The sequence below is a fragment of the Achroia grisella genome, unplaced genomic scaffold (assembly GCF_030625045.1).
Source record: "Achroia grisella isolate CSIRO2021 unplaced genomic scaffold, CSIRO_AGI_Agris_v1 utg1295, whole genome shotgun sequence".
Lineage (NCBI taxonomy): Eukaryota > Metazoa > Arthropoda > Insecta > Lepidoptera > Pyralidae > Achroia > Achroia grisella.
Window position 1 is genome coordinate 998,869 of NW_026712613.1, and position 13,286 is coordinate 1,012,154.

The 13,286-nt window shown below is 34.6% G+C and overlaps 1 protein-coding gene across 1 annotated transcript; it reads right to left on the minus strand.

The window, feature by feature from the left end:
* Positions 1-1,824: 1,824 nt before the first annotated feature.
* LOC131855034 (E3 ubiquitin-protein ligase RNF115-like) lies at positions 1,825-13,083 on the minus strand. The gene is made up of 7 exons (XM_059206246.1): positions 12,872-13,083; positions 11,595-11,762; positions 7,202-7,257; positions 6,079-6,218; positions 5,312-5,473; positions 4,598-4,791; positions 1,825-3,917 (listed from the first exon to the last, which is right to left on the minus strand). The coding sequence occupies exons 1-7, from the start codon at positions 12,953-12,955 to the stop codon at positions 3,672-3,674; spliced, it is 1,050 nt and encodes a 349-aa protein (XP_059062229.1). The 5' UTR covers positions 12,956-13,083; the 3' UTR covers positions 1,825-3,671.
* Positions 13,084-13,286: the final 203 nt, after the last annotated feature.

Consider the following 13,286-nt stretch of genomic DNA (forward strand, 5'->3'; position numbering starts at 1 on the left):
CATTACCTGTGTTATTATTATTTTTTTATAATTGGAATGTCATGAACTATTTTTTTTTGTTATACATTCATTTTTAAGGCTTTGCAAACAACAACATTTCTAACAAATGGTTTGTACATTAGGGCCCCTAATGTACAAACCATTTGTTAGAAATGTTGTTATATGTAATGTGCAAGTACCTTTTTAGAAACACAGACATAAATCCAATTTTAATTGATTTCTCATAAGAACGCTATCAACATTTATAAAAACAAAGTATTAATAGGTCTATGCTTGACAAGATACATGTTTATAATATAGTAAGTATAGCGTAATTATATATATAATTATATTATTGGTGGTAGAAAATGTATTTTAGGAAATTACCTAGAAGGGGCCTAGGGCTGGCATAATCGATCTTGCCCTGTTTATTATGAATTCGATTTCATGGCACGCAAAAGGGAAAAGTTCATTAGTAAGTATATGTTAATAAAAGAAATGCAACCTCATAACCGTACTTAGTAACAATGCACGTACATTGTTCACGAACCAAATTTAAGCCTTCAATATTCGTAAAAAAATAATAAACTATATATATATTTTTAAATAATTTCTAATTATATTTACAAAAGCACATCTAAAATTTTTATACCACTTTGTAGACTGTCTCACATTTGTTTTATACACTTTCCGTCTGTGTGTCTCCGAACAGACATTTCTAATATACATAATACATATTCGCTGCATTCGACGATTAATGAAATTCAACGAAACAATTGCAATGTTTTGAACAAATCCATTGATAAGTGCATGCAATAATCAATTACAATAATAGTTATGATGCCTTAATAGACTTTTAAACCGCGTCTCCATATACAAACGATATTACAAATTTTATTACCATTTTCATAGTGTGTCATACACCGTCATTGTTAAATGACATATTGTGAAAATTATACTAAACGTATTATTGTAATTTTATTTCACAGGGCATTAAAAAGTCACTAACTTTACTAAGTATTTATCGAAAATGTACAACATATCCGTGGATTGATCCCACAAATTTTAAGATCTTGTTTAGGCTAAACTAGTATATGAGATAGACATAAAAAATTGTCGAGTAGATTAGTACTCGGTACTACAATACTACTAAATCACTCTCTACTCCACTAAACTACTAGCATAGTCGAACAAGACGTCAAATCGCCTTTATAAATTTCTTGAGCAAGTTTTAGATACATAAGTATGACTTATCCAACTTACAATAAATATGTATGCAAAAATTACGATAACTTACGGTTACTTACGAGTATTTACATTTGTAAAATTTATTAAGTTAATTAGATAAGTCTACTTAAGTTGAAAAACTTACAGAACAAAGGTGACTTAAGGGTATATTATGTGATGATTTTTTTTAATATATGAACATTATCATAATTGTAGTATGTAACTAGTACATATATTGACGGCATACTGAGAATATAGAAGTTTTAATCTAGAAAAATAGCTACTGATGTAGACTGAATAAATAGAAAAATGACTGGCTGTCATCTACTATAACAGATTGAAGGCCCAGAATGGGCTATTTTTGCTATATTTGCAAAAATAGCAAGAAATGTTGGGCCGTCAATAATATTAGTGCATACATTCTAATCAACATAAAGGTAGTGTTTTTTAAAACATATTAACATCAATGTTTTTTGTTTCCCTAGTATCCTTTTAGTATTGTCCCTTTGTACTTTTGTAGTTTTCAGTCATTTTCTGATGGAATCAAGTGTAATATAAATATATAAAATTTAGTAAAAGACTATAAGCAGAAAACATAAATAAATATTAAATAAGATACCCTTGAGAAGCCACAAAAGAAATAGCAAGTTGAAGTGGACGTTAGGGATAACGATCAAAAAAATTTGACGGCAAAAAAAAATTAAGAAAAATAAACAGAATGCTTCCTAATTTTAAATATATTATTTATGAATACTAAAATACATAATTTTTACTAAAAAAATGCTATATTTCATGTGTTGATAATATCTTTTATTTTTGTAATAATTCTATATATTCCAATATGTACATATAATATTAATACAATGAATCGTACAATTTACCTTTAAACATTGTCGGATCAACCCCCAAATACATTGTACAGCGTGTTATCATAAAATAAAATAACAGAAACGCCTATGATTATATTTACAAAATTTACAAAACTACCTCCCCTAATATCTCCCTTTACGAGGTAAAAATGAAGTCTACAAAACTATCACTGTACAATAGAATGGAAGAATTAGGGGGCCATCTAGAAATTACGTCACATGTTCAGGGGGTAGGGAGGGGGTCGAAGTGTGACATAGTGTGACAAGGGGTACGTGTCGTAACTTTCATGTCACATTTCAAAATATATCTACAAGTATGCGAAATTTTCTTGATTGACGCATTATTCAAAATATTTTCAGCTCTATCTGTATATATGTACAAGGTTTAAATTGCTTTGTTTTGCAAAATCTTATGTCACACTAGGAGGTTTCAAGTGTGACAAGGCCGAGTGTCGAAATCAGTGTCATAATTTACGGATGGCCCCTCAGTAAACTGAATAGTTCCAATATCATACTAGTTCAGCATTATATTATTATATGGAGCATCATTAATTGATGCAATGTAGCTAATATAACAGTACAAATTAAAGGCACACAACTTCGCCAGTTCGTTTGTATGATGATAATATCTAAAGAAGTTTGTTTATGTTAACTATATAATATATTTTATACATATCAACACTCGTACAATGTTTGTATTTAATTACATTATTTAAAGACGAGAGGGAAAAAAATTACCGTACATACAAAAATAACATATGTTACTACAGTGTCCATTAGTGTGCTTCCCGATGGACAGAACACTCGAGCACACGAGCACGCGAGCTAACGAGCACACATCATAGACACGAGCACTGCACAGCCACACACGAGCATTGTCTCGCCGAGAACGGCGCGGGCCCAGACCAAGATAAAAGTCAAGAGGGAACACGACATACAACAAAATTAAAGACGACAAACTGCTCAAAGCAAATAAATACACTCATTCACATTTGCTCCCAGAACCACGCTCACTGACAAGCGATTGTCAACATTCGAACAAATCATTTTTTTTGTAACTCTTTCAAGTTAAATATTATTGATATTTGAACCAAGTGTGATTCCATTTTCTATATCCATAGCATGTCATTAAGAATTCTATGTCATTAATAAATAACCCCTTGATATATTTTTAAACCATGATGGTGGCAAACAGGGATACGGCTATTCTGATGGTAAACAGTTACCATAGCCTATATACGCCTGTAATGCCAGAGGTATCACGTGCGCGTTGTCGATCCTTAAAAACCTTAATTTACCTTTAGTAAAAAACACCATGCATGTAGTCTCTAGAAAAATCTTTAGGTAGTTCATTCCACAATTTAAGTATACACGGGAGGAAGCTCCTCTGAAACCAAAACCGTCCGAGACAACCAAAATATTCAATATAGCTCGTATTTATAATCGCTTCTTGTCACTTAACAAAATACACAATAAAAATCGCTACACTCGTTATCTAGCACATTTATATATAAGCGTCACTCGTATACTAATATAACGTCGCGGGCAGTGTTCCCTCTGGACTGTCATCTCGGTCTGCGCACGGACGGATGGTGATTAGTCGTAGTCGATATCCATGTTGTAGTGGCGGTCTCTGTCGGCGTTGGAGTTGAGGGAGGCGCTGGAGTTGGTGGTGGTGGTGGAGTCGGAGCGCGGCGGGCCCCACAGGCCGGCGGCCGTGACGGCCGTGACGGCGGTGACGGCCGTGACCGCCGTCACCGACGACGGCGGCGACGCTGACGACGCCGACGACGACCCCGACGACTCCTCCCAGCGCGGGCCCGCCAGCCGCCGGACCACCACCGTCCGGATCGGCGCCAACACTGCACCAGTAAATCATTATTATGACCCTGGACAATTCACGAGTACCGTCTAGAACTTCCAAACGATGTAAACCATTTCACATGGACATTCCAATTAAAAAAATATATATAATACGGTTAATGTATTCAAAGTAAGCAAGAGAACCGGCATCTTATACAATATAGCCTATTATTTTTGTTGTTATTTCTCAGTGCTCGGGGCCTTTAGGCCCCTAGTAAACTGCAGTTTCCTATGGATAAACCGGCCCTGAATACATATGATACTTTGTGAATTAGATTTTCTGGACCTCCAAACGATGTAAAAGGCTGTAACATTAGCCTTTAACATTACATACTGTCAGAAATATTATATGAACATCCAACCAAAACAAATAAAATAATCCACTATTACTTAAACAATTTACATAGTACATGGTTAATGATCATATTATTATAACAATCATATCCTTTTTGTAACATTCCATCGCTGCCGTATTAGTCGCATTTTCTACAATCTTCATATTTTCCTCATAAAATCCTCAATACCTCTCACTCATCAGATACCTCCGCTTCATTGTAGTTCGACTTACCGGGTACGGACATCAAGGGAGCGGGCGCGGGCGCAGCCGTGGTGGCAGGCGCGGCGGGCGGCGCAGAGTGCGGGCCCGTCTGCGGGCCGGAGTGGGGCGCGGGCCGGGGCCCGGGCTGCGCTGCGGGCCGCGGGTCGGGCTGCGCCGGTGGCTGCGCGGGCGGCGGGGGCTCCGCCGGCAGCAGCGAGCGGCGGCAGATGGGGCACGTCGCGTGCAGCTGCAGCCACGGCGTGATGCACAACGCGTGGAACACGTGCCCGCACTCCAGCCGCGACACCGTCTCCTCTGAAACATATGGGAAATGTTACGGTCAGGACTCGCTGGTCGCAGCAGAATATGAACATTATGGTGTTGGAATAAGAATGAATTTTCTATAATAAGAATATTAATTTTAATGTAGCACGAATTGACCAAGCACATGAAGCACATGAAGTGATTGAATTGCAATGCCTTATTTAATTTAACTGGACGTGGTCGCCCTTAGAAACTAATACCTAGTAAATTTAGTACACAACTTTCATACTTGCAACATTCTTAGTGCTCCAACAATGTACCTAAGTTAGGCTACATTCTAAGTACAGCCACTTCTGAATCCTATCAACTGATACTTCTCTTTTCATATGAACATACAACCATACAGCACAACCTTTTTTTTGCTCCAATTTAGCAAATAAAGAAAATAGTAATTTAAACAGATTAAACTAATGAATACTGGGGTCTCAGAAACTTAGGAAATAAAGTACATCATAAAAACACATCTACAGTTAGGACTTTTGGAACTTTTCTACAATTCTTGGGGTCTAACCTAATTGGAAATTCTCCCAGCAGACAGAGCAGGCGGTACTGGCTGCGACTTGCTCTTCAGTGATGGCCTGTGTGGGCAACGCGGCGATCTGTTCACGCGGCAGCGGCGGAGGCCCCGAGTTCTCCAGCTGACCTAGTAACTGTGTCACTACTGCATCCAGACCTGAAAGATGAAATACAATTCATACCACACTCTCAAGGAATTCTAAGGAAACAAAGAATCCTCCGCCCAAATCAAACAGGGATGAAATTACTACCGCAGTTCGAACCGCTAGGAGTGCCCTCAGACTAAAATCGTATCCGTCAGGCAAGAGAAGAGAAATATGAACAAGCTGATGTAATCTTACGTGAAGTAAGTAAACGTCGCCTCTATACAACACTAGCTTTTACCCGCGGCTTCGCTCGCGTTAATTTATCCCCTTAGGGGTGGAATTTATCAATATCCTTTCTTAGGGGATGCCTACGTCATAGTAGCATTATGCATGCAAAGTCTCAGCCCGAACGGTTCAAAATTGAGAAAGTTTCATACAAACATTCATCCCCTATTTTATCCCCTTAGGGGTGGAAATTATCAAAATCCTTTCTTAGAGGATGCCTACGTCATAACATCTACCTGCATGCCAAATATCAGCCCGATCCGTCCAGTGGTTTGGGCTGTGCGTTGATAGATCACTATATCAGTCAGTCACTTTGAGTTATATATATATTTAGATTCCTTGAGCGTATGTGTAAAGGCTAGCTGCCTTAAACGAATTGAAGTTGCCATACCCTCTCCGCCGAAGACGTAGTCCCCCGGAGCGCCCACGAGCACGAAGGGCGCGGCGGCGGCGACCGCGCCCGTGCCCCCGCGGGCTCCGCCTATCATCCACACCAGCTGCTCCATCAGCGTCTCGCGCCGTCCTGGACCCCTGCACACGATCAGGATATTATAAAAAAAATGAAAGCATGCGTATCTGTTTCTTGGCTAACACTTAAAACTTGACTAACCGGCTGGCTTATTCATGCAAAAAAATTGGCATGAATATAGATCGCAACATGAGAATGCACATAATAATGTAATGTTTTTATTTCTCTAATAAAAATAATATCACATATATTTCATTAATTATTTCTTTACATATTATATATATGAACAAACATATATAAATAACAAGCATATGCATGCATGTATCTAAGATCTAAGCCTTCCTCTTGAATCATTCTTAATGCAGTTTTGAATAAAACACACTTAAACAGATCCGTTGTAATTTAAAAGGTATAAGTAAACAGACAGCTGCGGTGCCTTTCCTATATACTCCGTAACCTTAACCGAAACTATCGGATATGAGATATAATAAAATATCCGTAACCGTAACCGAATCCGAAATAAAAGCTGCGGATGATATCGGATAGTGGCGGAGCCTAATTGAGACACGTTATGTAACCATTTTATTAGCTATTTGTATTTTACTTTTGAAATTCCTTAAAAAAATAATATCCGTAACCGAAATTATCCGAATCTAACGGATAATGCGTAATAATTTCATATCCCCATCCGTATCCGTATCCGATATTTCATATCCATAACATCCCTGCTTTATACTATGCCAAGATTTTTGTTTACTCATTATACATTATAATGATCATTGTTATATTTATTACTCATTTATCTTGTAATGATATATTCCTTCCCTGATCTTTTTTACTTGTATCTGTCTTTATCCACTCTCGTCGAATTAAACATCGTGACGTCACAAGAATGGACAAAAAAAAAGGGAGACTATAATGTATGTATGTTGGTATACTATAATGTACACCAATTTATTTCAGTAAACCGGACAACAAACAAAATCAGATTTATTTTTAAATAATATGTGATACGACACTTGAGCGTAAACATAAAAAAACTTACCGCATCCGTCCGCCCGACATGAGAAAGGCGAGGTCGTTCAACATTGGAGGTGCGCTCTGTAACACAATTTTATTAACAATTAATACAAACAATTTAATTTCATACTGATAAATTATTGATTAATTTTCTACGACTCCATAATGATACTCAAAACCTGCGCTATCCCTTTATTTAATCTATACATCTATACATATAAATAAAATCGGAGTGTCTGTTTGTAATATTGAAATAACCGTTTTTTACTACATGCATATGAATATATATATGGTACATATACCAAAATTTTGTTATAATTTTTGTCTGTCTGTCTGTCGGTCTGTTTGTTCCAGCTTATATTTGAAATGGCTGAACCGATTTAGACGGGACTTTTTCGGCAGGTAGCTGATATAATAAGGAGTAACTTAGCCTGCTTTTATTTTTGAAAATTCTATTATTTTATAAAAATAAAGTTAAATTCCACGCGAAGTAAAATAAAAAAATTATAGTATGAAATTACATAATTATTGGTAAAAAAAATATTTATTAATTTTCTGAGGGAAATATACAGACCGACGCTCTATCGATCCTAATCCATTAGCGTGGAGCCTTCTCACATGATCAAGAGACTGAAGAGGAGGTAATGTAATCTTGAAAGGCGGTAGAGGTACTGACCTCTTCGTCTACGAATCAAGAAGCACTCAGCTTATGTGTCTTGCGACTGATCGCCACGAAAAAAAAAACAACCTAATGACAGAAAATTTTGAAAAACCAACAAATTCGCCGTATTACTAGGCTTGTGTTATATAATATATATATCTAAATATAATTTATTTTTAAAAGACGGTTAAATTAAAAGAGCAGCGGCCGCTTCCAGACTCATTCATCGCATCCCTCATTCTGACTTTTTCATTTAAATTTTTTTTTCCTAAATAGCCAAAGGACCACCATACAGCCATTAGAAGTAAGGCCACATAACAAAACTAGACTAATTACTACAGAAATAAACGGTACCCGTGCAGGTACGGGTGAGAAATAGACATATATTAGTTAGTATCACTGTATTGCGCAATATTATATAGAATTTACATAATATTAAAGTGTCATAAAAATATATTGATAACATAGAAACTGTTACATTAATGAGACATTGGACTTGTTACCTGTTAACAAAATAGAATGTTTTAGAATTGATTAGTTTTAATTTTTTTAATGCATTTTTTATCTATTTTTCTTTTCTATTAAGAGCCTATATTAATCTCTAATTATGAAATTTTCTATATATTAGTAACTAGCTACTTGCCCCGGCTTCGCACGGGTGTACATGTATTATATTTATACTCCTTCCTCTTGAATGACTCTATCTATTAAAAAAAACCGCTTCAAAATCCGTTGCGTAGTTTTAAAGATTTAAGGATACATACGCACAAACAGAAACAGCGACTTTATACTATGTAATGATGATGATAATACACACTCATTGTTTTAATACATACATAACATACATAGAAAATACCCAGCCAAATTATACTCGAATACATAAATTCATAGGAGGAATTAAACCTGCGAAAATCGGAAATAAAGCGATGTGCTAAACCGCAAGACCACAGGACCGTCCCATAATAAAGTATATGTAATAGAATTATAAAAATATTATTATATATTTTTTTAATTTATCCATGTCTAACAAAAATTCTTGGAGGAGTGGCAGCGTGTGTTTACATTAGACCTCTCGCTCAGTTGTCGCCCGGCAATATTTCCGGCAGCGCGAGTGGCAGGGGAAGCGGCTGAATGTAAACATAGCATTAACGTTTAAATATATTGATGAATTGTGATTTTACTGTAGTGTATCCGTTATCAAATTTTGCGTCTATAAAAACAACGAGCGTAATAAATTGATAACGACAAATATTTCTCACGAGACTGATAACAGATAACATTCAAACAAATGTCGCCATTTCTTATAAGGAAATATTAAATTATTTATTTATATAGTAACATTATGTGCGAGAACGACATTAAAAAAAGATATTTAATACATTTATAATAATAACTAGCTACTCGCCCCGCCTTCGCTCGGGTGTACAAGTATTATATATATAAACCTTCCACTAGAATCACTCGATCTAGAATCGTATCGGCGTATCACTAGAAACACTCTATCGAAATCTATTTTTAAAAAACCGCTTCATAAACCGTTGTGTAGTTTTAAGCATACATAGGGACAGACAGCGACAGCGACTTTATTTTATACTACGTAATGATAAACATGGAAACATACTGTGTATGAGGAACTTTTCTACGCAGTACACAAAACAAGGATTGCTAGAATTTTCGTATGTTTGTTTATGCGCGGAGAATCTCAAACACGATTAACCGATTTGTGTGCAGTTTTCACTAATATATTATGGTAAGCATTGGTCGCATAACGGCCCAGATGAAAGGTTGATTGCGGAAAATTGAGTCCAACATACATTACATTATATGGTAAGATTCACATAAAGTATGGTGTTTGTATTATTCCAACCGATTTACAAATAAAAAATATACAAAGATACTAGCAAGATATACAAAGACCCAGCAAACGTTATTTTTTTTCATATAAATTAAAATCGCTATTAAAAATATGGGGTTCATGCAGAAGGGTGAAAATTTAGGGGTGTATGTATTTTTCAATCCTAAATAATAATAAAATAAAAATAAAACATTATGTCGATAAAATAAAAAAAATATGTTAGGGATGGATGGATCCCTTACCACTAAGGTAAGAAAAATAGATAGTAGCGGATTCTCAGACCTACTGAATATGCATATTAAATTTCATAAAAATCGATCAAGCCGTTTGGGAGGAGTATGGTAACTAACATTATGACACGAGAAATTTATATATAAGATAACGTACCTACCAATAAGTACATTCTAGAAGGTGCGAAATCGTCGCGTCATTTCATAATTTAAAAATCATGACTAATCATGATCACGAATTGCATTATCATACTCAATTTTCTAATAAATTTTGCAGCAGACAGGATACACAACCTCCTGTTTTATTTTTTTATTTATTTTTGCTATATTAACCTATGGAGGTTGTCTATTGGAACTTTTGTTATTAAATTTATAACTATACATAGAAATAAAATTGGAGTATCTGTTTGTAATATTGAAATAACCGTTTTTTTTGTTGTGTGTTGCTCTTTTAAATAATTTAGTTGTAACTTTACATTGTTAAGTTAAAATGTATGTATACAAACTACTAACTAGCTCTAATTCAATAGAGTTAAAATATTAAATACACAACCAACTGGTTGAGTAACAGTAATGTACAGTAGTTTTAGATTATATAGAATTATTTTTAGCAAGTAATCTCTCTACACCATTGATCACAGTGTTTAGGAGACAAAGGACGAATATTATATTATTATTTTGAAAAATTAATAGTTTTCCTATTTGTTGTATTATGTAGGTAATATCTATCAAACCGTACATAAATATTTTTAAAGAGTTAATTATTGACTGCCACATTTTGATTTTTTTTGTATATATCATTTTCGTACTGTTATATGTTTAAAAAGACTTATTGTCTGTGTAACGCTAAAAAATATGTTTTGTGTACTCTTAGATGTATATCTATTTGTATTGATTTTGTTATACTTAAATAAAGAAGTATTAAATAAAAAAAAAATAGTTTTCCTAATAAATAAATTAATATTGTTGTAAATTGTTAATAGGACAAGTTGCACATAAACATACCTCTATAAGTTTTAAATCATCTTCATAGCTTATGGTTTCTAATACTTTTTTAACATCCACATTACATATAATTCATACAGCGCCATCTAGTCCCGAGGCAAACCAAGCAGAGCTTGTATTATGGGTATTAATCAACTGATAAAAACACTAATTCTTTTTGTAAATACATAATAGATTAAACAATCATGCTGATTAATACAAACACTATTATGCATTATCATTAATATCTATGAGAAATCGAAGCTGCAACCATTGGAATATAGTGTGTGCCAAACTGCTGAGCACAGTGGCCTCACTCTTAACAGAATGTTATTCAAATTCAAAATTCAATATTATTTATTTACGAATTCATTCATTCATGTAAGACATTTTAGCCGCTTATGAACAGCAAATTTTTTTAAATAAATTGTTATAACTTATTGGTGGAAAGGGGATTGTTTATGGGGATTAGTGTCCCCATTGCTAGCAATGGAACACGATAGATAGACCTTCATGCTCCCCTGGAAATCATTGTGGTAAATTCCCATTGAATTTGCCACAATGACTTAACTGACCTGATCTCATACTTCTCCTATTCTTCTACCATCCACTGGTGCACAGGCAACATATACAGTGGGTACACCACTCCATTATCACCTATAAAAAAAATTTAATATTATTTTAATACCTGATGTAAGTCATCTGAGTCATCCAGATTACTCATGTCATCAATGTTGCTCATGTCTTCAATATTACTCATGTCGGCATCACTAAAATCATCAACGGAAAGGCCCCCCTCTGTATCATTCTCCAATTGCTCAATGAAACCACTTGCACAGTATGGACAGGTGTAATCCTGAAAGTTTAAAAATTGAGAATTTAAAAAAGTACTACAATTTAAAACATATCTGATGCAGTATACATCTATTTTCATTTCAATCAATTCATCATAGACAACCATGCCAGTACAACGAAAAAGTTATAAAATAAAACCTTGTAATAAATTTTCAATAGTGCAGAAATTGAAATTACAATCATGAAAGCTGCATGTTACTATACTAAGGATTGAAGGGATTGTCAGTAAACTTGTAGACCTCTATACAATACCCCTGGAAATCAATGTGGTCCAATCCGTGTGTTAACTGACTCTTTCATGCTCAGCCTATGCATCCTGCTCTAACAGAGCAGCCAAGTGCACCATTCCATGAGACAAATTTCTTATCATGTTATCAATTCACCATGGAGGCAACATGTCCTTCGTGTGGCAGAGACGGTAACTCAGAGCAGTTTCCGGGACTTGCACATGCTATTGCATGCTCATTTCATGTATTTGTTTATTTTGTTTACCATGGCACAGTGAACTCTACCATTACTATTAACATTAGAAAACTTCAGAGATTTCATATAGTCATTGTAAATCATTATTACTAATCACATCATTATTAATCACATTAAGTGTGTAATTTATATTTAAAACTAAATAAGAGTTATGAAATAATGTATCTTTTGTGAGTTTACCTAAAAACTTATACTACAGATAGAGTCCAATTAGTTTTACTGAACATAATTACTAAAAATACACATGTATACATTTAGATTAGTGCTGTGGTCCCCAGCGTGTTTACGACGTAATGTTTACATGATTACCATCATTATAGCGAGCCAATACAAAAATAACTAATCACATTCACATCCTTGTAATAACAATATTAAACCAAACAGATTAAAAGCAACAATGAGTTGATTATGACAAAACAAAACGATCAAAACCCGGCTGCCAAACGAACGTAATTCCACCTAATTTAGTCATCCAGTTATGGTATGCTAAATAGGCAGTTAAATCTTTAAAATTATTGCATTATTTTTTGTTTCAATATAACTACAGTATGCGCAAGATGTTCTACATTACACAGGTCTTTAAACCATTGTTCTATTGAAATTTATTTTAAAAATATTGATTTTTACCTGCAAAACATCTTCAAATTCAATGTTACACCTGTGGCAAAAGAACCTAGCAACAGGTCTTCGCTCTACTATGGCATCAGCCATTCCGATGCCTTATTCACAGTTATAAGCCAACAATTAAATTACGAATGAATTAACTAATTCCTGAAGAATGTGCTTTCAAACTCTGAACAAAAATTTATCAATCGCCATTTTTTTGAGACATGCACACATGCACAGTTTTACTTTTTTTTTATTTCGGGGTTGCCATAGTATATATATCAATGGGGTTATTATATCATCACATTTTATTCGCACCATAGACGTGAAGATAACTTTTTGCTTCAAATATAATATATTTACAATGTTCACAGAGTACTTATAGAATTTCTTTTTTTAGACTAGTAACACAAAATAGTGCTGTCATTTTATTTGT

Bases quoted from the DNA above. Each gene is read 5' to 3' on its own strand.
- LOC131855034 (XM_059206246.1), bottom strand. From the start codon at position 12,955: ATGGCTGATGCCATAGTAGAGCGAAGACCTGTTGCTAGGTTCTTTTGC. The intron at 6,219-7,201 runs GTAAGTTTTTTT...GATCGTGTGCAG, and splicing joins ATGTCGGGCGGACGGATGCG to GGGTCCAGGACGGCGCGAGA. The intron at 5,474-6,078 runs GTATGGCAACTT...TTCATCTTTCAG, and splicing joins CTACGTCTTCGGCGGAGAGG to GTCTGGATGCAGTAGTGACA.